Genomic DNA, 8290 nt, shown 5'->3' on the forward strand with positions numbered 1-8290 from the left:
AGCAAGGCGAACCTGATCTTTCCTCCCTCTCCACATCCATTGATGGATTCAGGTGGTGAGAAGCGCTTTCTTGCTTAATTTTTTTTAATCCACCGTGAGGCAAAGGGGGTTTGAACGAGTTATCTCGCTCGTAGGCGAGGGTATCCACCCTCGCATGATAGTTGGGAACCTCGTTTTCAACTGATGTTGGACGTTTCGGGTCTCGTCTTGCAGAACGACGAGACCCATCCTCCTCGACAGAAGGTCCATCGGAGAACGAGCGCTTTCCGCACTCGTAAAAGGATTGGAGGTTCTAAATCTCTTGACGCATTTCGTAAGAGATGAGAGTTTCCAATAGGGATCTTTGAGGAAATATGCGTCCTTACAGGCATAACCTGCACCCTTAAAAAGCATGAACATGAGATCCCCCACGAGAGGCAAGGAATCCCTGCCTCTCTAAATAAACGGTGTAACTTACAACGTGCACCGACCACGGTCCGTTTCTCGAACTCTTTACGGAAAGCATTTAGCTTGTCAAGCCAGACCTGGCGGTCTATGTTTTGTACATTCTGTACAAAGGCTGTCCAAGCTTGGAACAAAGGTTTGACATCGTTTGCCCGTTTGCAAGTGTAACACCGATGCCGGTAAAAGGAATCGATGAAGAGTTCTGTTTCATCCTCACCAGGCTTGCGAATCCTGGATGAGTCAATTAACGGAATATGATATTGATCGTTGATACTAGACCAATGAATGAGTTTTCTCTTCGAAGGTAACCAAGGCCTCATTTCAGGAGCGAAACGCAACGTCAAGCGGTCCCTCTCCTGTTGCTCACGTTAACGTTAATGTTAACTTGGCTTTGGGAGCGATCTTTGAATTCACTCATTTTTTTCTGGTGATGCAAGCACCACCAGCAGCGCTATTACCTTCGCGACCACGTAGTTCCTGGTGACGCATAATAACATCACAAGAGTGGTCATCGCCTTCGGAGTCATCTGATGATGACTCCCCACCAAAGAGGTCCGACGAGTTAAACAACCTCGCCATCTTCTCTTTGGAAGTCAATTTAGAGCTTAAATGTTTTAAGGAATCGGCCTCGGGTGATCCAGCGGCCTTGTCAGTCGCCACAGTCGGGCGATGCAGGTGACTTGGACCAGTCACCTACAATTGGTGTAGCAGGGGACGTGTTCCCGTCACCTGCAATGTCATCAACAGATGACATACCCCACTCACCTCCAATGGGAGTAGGAGGTGACACATCCCGCGCAGTAGACGCATTAGCGTCAACTGAAACGTTTGCCTTCCTGACAGCTACACTGATCCGTGCAGCTGCGCTAAGCGGCCTCGCGGCCCAAGCGCACAGACTTGTTTGTCGCCATTTTGATTTTGGTCATAATAAATAATGCAAATCAAATTGGTGTTTTGATAAAATTCATAATGCAAACAAAATCGATATTTTGGCGAAAACCAAGAAGGCTAATTACAGGGAAAGACTTTATAATCTTTCTTGTCACCCTACATCAATCGCTATAGTGACTGTTGGTCAAGGGACAATGTAACGGGGTTAGGACCCGCTTGCTTACAATTCAAAAGTAGGATATTGGACAGTAGATCAACTGGATCCGTCTCATTTAAACACGATGATTTATTTCCGCCTTTAAAGGGTCACTACGACTTATACTGCTTCAGTACATGCCCACTTCGCACTGCTTCAGTTGCGAGTGGTGCCTTACGTCACTTCACGTACACTAGTACGTGAAGAAAACGACTGCTCTTTCAGACAACTACCTTAAAGAGGGTTAAATGAAAATTGTTTTAATATAATTAAGTTTCTTCTTCTTTCTATCTGTTAGTGCTAACTTAATTATGAACTAATACTCTACATGCAATTGAAATCTTCTCTCTCTCTCTCTCTCTTTGTTTACATTTACAGCTGATTAGTCTGCAGGATAAATAGATATAACGGCGTATACCTATTTACGGATAAGATTTCCGAGCATTACTATATAAAGTAATATTCTTCAAATATTATCTACCTTTTAGATAATATATAAATTGACAACCTTCAGTTTTAATTTCATGTCACGATACACCCCATTACACCGCCCGTGTAATTAAATATGCGAAGCGCAATGCAAAAGGCTTTTGGCAAATCAAGTTGGCAGCGACAGTGATTTATTTTTTGCATGGTGGAAATAACCGGAAATAACATTCCCCATTTTAATTCACACAGTCTTCTTACTCGCCGAAGGTAAAAAAAAAGATGTGAAAACTAGGTACTCGCCGAAGGTAAAAAAAAAGATGTGAAAACTAGGTACATTTCTAAAGACAAATCTTAAAACGAATGGTACACCTACCTACCTTCCTTCTTACATTGCCTTTCCTGAATTCGTTTTCTCCCGCAGCTGACTCGGCTCATCGCCAGCTTTCTTCTGTTTTTATCTCAAACACTAGTTAATTGCCGTTGTGAAAGCGCCCATTGGCTAGTTTACTAACAAGGCGCAATAAGAAAGCTTTCAGCGTCTTCGTGCCTGTTGCCCCCCTGGACGCACGTCAGTTCGCCTCGGATTATAATCACCAGAATACATATGGCCGATGCAAATGATAATACGAATGAGCTTCAACACCAATCTGACGAAATCTGTAGCGACGGCGATGCTGCTGAAATTGTCGACGTTTTTCACGACCCTCAGCCGCTCACAGTACAATCGCTGCCTTACGTTAAATGCCGTGAGAGTGCAAGTGCTATATTCAGCTTTGACTCAGCGGCGCGCCGCCGCACTTCGCTGACATCAAAGTCAACAGCTCACACGTATAAGTCATCATCTGGAAATACCGAACAAATGTTAGCGTCGCTCTCATACTCAGTGCCTTCCACCACCATGGTGACAAACACACCGCGCGGTCGACCTGCAGTTGACGTCATTGCCACTTACATGAATACTTGCGATCAACGCACGGTGAAGACGGACCTAATGCGCGCCCGCGCGCATTTTGCTTCTCCTCGAGGTACGGTAAATGTAGTATGTATGCTTGCCACAAATGCTTGTTGATAGAAGAGAAAACTGACTGCTCTGATACGGTTACTTATATTGCCGTTTGTTCGATTGAATGTGTTGTATTGTTGTCAATGATAAAAAGCTGGTCCGCCGTCGCGCATCCGATCGTCTTCCATGATGAGCAAAGACGGCAGTGCCGAGTGGGGCTGGTTCGCAGATATTGACTCGAGTAGTGAGAGCTGGGGTGGCGACGGCTCAATTCATTCTCTTCGTCGCCGTCTTAGCGCTGATCTGGGGCTTATCGACGTGGGCAACCTCCATGTTCTGGGTGATGAGCAGTCTAATACACGCATCACGGCAGCACACAAAACCTTTACAATTGTTACAGAGGGAAACAGCAAAGTCGTCTCAGCCACGGTGTCCATCCCAAAATTTCGTATCGTACAGTCTCGCTCAGGCGCTGATCGCCATGCGCAATATTTAATCACACTCATGCTTGGCAAGGAGCTATATGCGGACTGGCGCCGGTATTCGGAATTTGGAGAGCTGGTCAAGACGCTTGATGATCTACGTTACACGCGTACACAGGAAGCCTGGGCAGGGATCGAAACGCGCTGGTTTAATCGGCTAGAGCCGTCGTACTTGCACCAAAAATGTATCACGCTTGAGAATTTTATTCGTGAGCTCATGTACGAGTCGAGTGAGCCAACAGTGCTGATTAACTTTCTTGGGGGGTATCTGGGTAAGGTCAACACGCGGCCCACAGACCCTGTAGCATACCGTCCAGGTGCCCAACTGCCAAAGGAGCTTCGTCCGCCGCAGCCGCAACATGAGCGAGAGCTGTTTGAGAAAATGTGGGCCGAGAACTTTCAACGATCGCACGTTGAATATTCATATAATGATGAGCGTAACTGCCAGGCAGAATGCGAGCATGCCGCAGTGCGCTGAAGAAGTTCGATTATCCCTTAGTATTTTACTTGTACATTTTTACTCTCGTTTTGTTCATGCCGTGAAGTGACAATATAGGATTTCAGATTCTTTGGTTGGCCGAATGCTTGTCCAGTCTTCTTCACACATATTACTTATACAAGCTTCACTCTTTTTGCGATCTGCTTGACCACGTTCGACTTCTTTTAAATTTTAATCCGTTAACCTTACGATCATCCGATTTTCGTGGAGAGTCGGTCTTACGGGCTGGCGGCACTCTCATAAGGAAGTTTCTTGACAACTGGTTATCGGGAACTTCCTTATGAGAGTGCCGCCAGCCCGTAAGACCGACTCTCCTCGAAAATCTCCTGCCCTTTTATCGTAGTGTTTTTGCAACCGTAATCTCCTACCCTTTTATCGTAGTGTTTTTTGCAACCGTGTAGGCCGGTGTAAAAACGTGTTAAATTTAGCCATGAGTCATTGTCCTATCGATTAATTCAATCGCACCTATTCTTATGTTTCCATGGCAAGGCTCGCCTGCATGTATCGTTTGTATTGAAGTCACCCAGTTGGAAATTGTCATTGATCACGATGATAATTCACCGGCTCCAAGTTAAAATTTAAGAGCTGATAAAAACTTGTTGTTATGCGAGTCTGCAGTTGAATTTTATAACACTTTTTCAGATACGTTAAAGGAAGCAATTCAAAGATCGATCTTATTGATTGCTGGCCTTTTTCCAAGTTAAAGTGGTAAGTGTTTATAAACATGAGTTTATGCTGCGAGTCTACACTGAATACGTTCGTTTAAGTTATCGTCCGTAGTATTGATACTTGTTAGGAATCCATTGCCGCTTGACCCTGATCTCGAAGTATAGAAGATTATTGTGTTTAACGCAGAGAATCCTATTTTTGTCTAATGCTTGCTCTGAAATTACACGTCTGGAAATTAACTTCCTCCTCTTCTGTACTCCTGTTTTTTAGTGATTATAACTGTGATCGTGTGTCGAGATTTTACTAAACCCGGAAACCTTGTATGATATATTTTTTTTTGTTTCAATCGAAAAGATTAAAAAATGGCAGTTGATTGGGGGCGGCGCGTACTGACTGTCCTAATGGGAGTCCCAACGGCACTGTGGCTACTTAGCTCCAGTGTTGGTATGCTTCTTTTGACCACGACGGTCTGTTGCCTGACGCTCGTAGAATACACAAATACTATCAGCCCCCAGATTGTAGCACAACCCATGGCGGCGAACTTGAAGCAACCACACCGTGTGCTGTTGATATCAACTGGAGCTGTACTCTGCGTGGGTGCATGGTCCGGTGACAAGCTTCTTTATGGTGAGAGAGAAAATGTTTTGCTCCCGGTATTGCCTACTTAAACGCCAAATATGCAGATACATTGAGCTTCGGAGCAACGTTGGCAATAATTACTATTCATATCGCGACCACCACAAAGATGAACCAAACAGGTGATGTAGATATTTGATAGCCTGCTACTCCCTATGTGTCATTTATCTGTTTTGTTTGTTACTAGCAATGCTCCAATTGCTACTCGATTTGTTTGCGCTGATATACATCGTAAATGGTTTCAGTCACGCCATTTTACTGCGGTACAGTTCGAAAAAGTACGGATATGGGCTACAAATTCTCGGACTGTGCTGCGCTTGGGTGTGTGATACTGGTGCGCTTATTGCTGGAACATTTATGGGTCATGTAAAGTTGGCTCCACTTGTAAGTCCTGGCAAGACCCTCTTGGGCGCAATAGCAGGCGTAGTTTCCAGTGTAGCTATGGCGCTGGCTATCTTTTTCCTCTCGTCGCACTATTCTGCCGTGTTGCCTTGGACATATGATATCTTGCCGTCGGCTCATGTAGCTCCTCTCATTCACCAGGTAATGCTGGGCGCAGTGCTTGGCATCTTGTGCATTGTGGGAGATCTCGTTGAGTCATTTGTTAAGCGCGTCGCCGGTGTCAAGGACTCAGGTGTTTTCTTTCCAGGTCATGGAGGGCTTCTTGACCGCATGGACAGCTTTTTGTTTATCGCGCCTTACCTGTACTTTCACAGTCAATATTTTGTTCCAGCTCTTTAAGCACTTCAACGCATGAATAGTAAACTCAAGGACTCTGTATTTTGCGATTTACATTGTAGCATTCACTGCCTCTTCCACAATCGATCCAATCGCGTGACCTTTTTTTCCTAGCTCACTCGCCTTGTTGTCTGACAATAATGTATTCCCTATGAGTGGAACTTTTACATCCTTTGTGTCAGCTAATTCTGTTTGATCATCCTTGCTAACAGTCGCGCCTTTTTTTGATTTTGAGTTCCTCCGTAAAAACTTTTGGCGGTCTTTTCGCGATCCGCCTAATTTGCTCGAGTATCGACGGACACGGTCTCTACAAATCTCGCAATTAGCATTTTTTGCCACCTTCCAGAACCAAAACTAATCCGTACGTTATGACGCCAGCTTCCGACTCGCTCAGCTTAAAGGACGTACTTCGCATAGCCATGCTGAGATCTGTAACCTTTCCATCACCAATGCCGTGTAGAGCAGATAGCTTGGCGGCCACTTCAGCCTGTTGGCGGGCGATGTCATCGTAGACGCTCTTTTCCTTCTGTTTAGTCCGCCAGTAATAAATGCACACGCACACGAGGAGCAGGATTGATAAGTTCGATCCTAAGGTGGACTTAGCGAGTAGTACAAAGCAAATAAGTCTTTAGCGTCCAAAGGGAATTTTTGTATCATACTCACCTTCACCATGCCCTTGGCAATCATACCAAACACAAATATCAGAAGCAGGTACTGTGTACGAAGTTCCATTAGCCTTAGACTGAATTTAAAATGAAGGTAATTAAAACGTAAGAACGTGGGATGCGCTAAGTTCGAATCAAATTTTATTGAGTTAATTAACTGAATTCAATTATATGGCCATGCGCCGCCACGCCAATCGCGTCAGCAAGGCTGCGACTCCCTCCGAGTCGACAACTTACAAGCAACCTAGCGCTGGCTACCCACTGAAGCATCTAGAACTAATGTGCTCAACCATTTTTCCAAATATGCTCGTAATAATCGTAGCGCTCTCTGCTGTTTGGTTCGAATTTACCTCAATCAATTTCTACATGCGACACCCGGAACTCAAGGTTTTTCTTAAGCGCTCGTTTATCGTCTGGACTTGTTTGGCTATACGAAAGCAGCTTAAGTACTTTACAATACCGCCAAGGCTAGCGAACCGCCGTCCATCACTTAAAAAAAAGTTGGCATGCCACGCTAGAGCGATCTTCGCAGCCATAGCTGCTAATTTACTGGGAACATTTATTATTCGTCCGGTATTTGGTGCCTCTCCACAAGTTGAAGAGACTGTTAGACTTGTGGTGCCCATTTACTTTTTGGTTGAAGTGGTTGTCGGATATTTACACTTTCCGGTACCGTTGCTTAAAGTTATTGTAGGGCTTTGCGTTAGCTGGCTAAAAGCTGTCATGATTCCCAAACTAGTCATGGAATGGCACAATAATACTAGTGCGCATCCACTTGGATTTATTGCGATCTCTACTGCCAATTTGTACGCAAGTGGCATAGTGCTGCGGTATTTGACGAAGTATAATCGAACGCAACGTGCTGTGCCAATTCCCTGGAGTGAATTTCGATATTTTTTGCAGATAATTGGATTTAGCGCCATCATTGGCCTCATCGCACACGTTGCCAATCATTTTGTGCTTAGCGAACAAAGCATGATGGAAGCTCGCGTTCTGTACTTTTTTGTGACTTGGTTTATGCTAGATAAATATTGGAAGGAAGCGCTTGGAGAATTGCTACTTTTAACTTTACCAGAAAGAAAAAAATAATAATGTTAAATTATTCTTAGACCCTCATCCTGCAGCTAGCCAAATATTTTTTTTGCTTTATATATGTCAAGGCGCATTTATTGAGTGTCCATAAGCTTAAACCAAAGTAAGCTCATCTGATTTGAAACCCTTCACAGCATTAACATGGAGGAAGCAACTGACAATATAATTTCTTAGTAGCCCATAAGTCAACAAATGCAATGATTTTTTTACTTACACAAGCGAAATGAAAGGTGGTAATTGCTTATTTATTTGCACTAAACGCGAGAATTTGTAATTATTGAAATTCTCATCTTAGCATTAAAGAAGGGAAATTCTAAACTCCAATCAAATGTCATAATTACAGCCGATCACATTTCATTAAAAATATCGTAAATCTCCGTGCACGATCAGCAACGTTGAAATCTCCGCGCACAACTAGCAACATCAAAATGTACCGTCAATCATCCACTTTCTAAATTAAGTAAGCTATTTTCCACAGGCGCTATAGCTTACACAACACCCGGGATGTTCTCTAGTAATACAGGCAGCGATACAAAAGTAAAACGT

The 8290-nt window shown here is 44.0% G+C and overlaps 4 protein-coding genes across 4 annotated transcripts; 3 read left to right on the forward strand and 1 right to left on the reverse strand.

Annotated features, from left to right (window-relative positions):
* Nucleotides 1-2304: 2304 nt before the first annotated feature.
* CCR75_004485 (uncharacterized protein) lies at nucleotides 2305-4089 on the forward strand. Its single transcript, XM_067962571.1, has 2 exons — nucleotides 2305-2985; nucleotides 3118-4089. Exons 1-2 carry the CDS (start codon nucleotides 2565-2567, stop codon nucleotides 3921-3923), a joined length of 1227 nt encoding a protein of 408 aa, XP_067817722.1. The 5' UTR covers nucleotides 2305-2564; the 3' UTR covers nucleotides 3924-4089.
* Nucleotides 4090-4975: 886 nt separating this feature from the next.
* On the forward strand, nucleotides 4976-5990 carry CCR75_004484 (uncharacterized protein; the record flags this gene model as incomplete). Its single annotated transcript, XM_067962570.1, has 3 exons — nucleotides 4976-5240; nucleotides 5297-5371; nucleotides 5437-5990. The coding sequence occupies 3 exons, from the start codon at nucleotides 4976-4978 to the stop codon at nucleotides 5988-5990; spliced, it is 894 nt and encodes a 297-aa protein (XP_067817675.1).
* Nucleotides 5991-6038: 48 nt separating this feature from the next.
* On the reverse strand, nucleotides 6039-6729 carry CCR75_004483 (uncharacterized protein; the record flags this gene model as incomplete). Its single annotated transcript, XM_067962569.1, has 3 exons — nucleotides 6651-6729; nucleotides 6353-6585; nucleotides 6039-6294 (listed from the first exon to the last, which is right to left on the reverse strand). The coding sequence occupies exons 1-3, from the start codon at nucleotides 6717-6719 to the stop codon at nucleotides 6039-6041; spliced, it is 558 nt and encodes a 185-aa protein (XP_067817723.1). The 5' UTR covers nucleotides 6720-6729.
* Nucleotides 6730-6823: 94 nt separating this feature from the next.
* Nucleotides 6824-7741, forward strand: CCR75_004482 (uncharacterized protein; the record flags this gene model as incomplete). The annotated part of the gene is made up of 1 exon (XM_067962568.1): nucleotides 6824-7741. The coding sequence occupies one exon, from the start codon at nucleotides 6824-6826 to the stop codon at nucleotides 7739-7741; it is 918 nt and encodes a 305-aa protein (XP_067817724.1).
* Between the last annotated feature and the right edge of the window lie 549 nt (nucleotides 7742-8290).

Source organism: Bremia lactucae, linkage group LG11 (genome assembly GCF_004359215.1).
Source record: "Bremia lactucae strain SF5 linkage group LG11, whole genome shotgun sequence".
NCBI classification, from domain to species: domain Eukaryota; phylum Oomycota; class Peronosporomycetes; order Peronosporales; family Peronosporaceae; genus Bremia; species Bremia lactucae.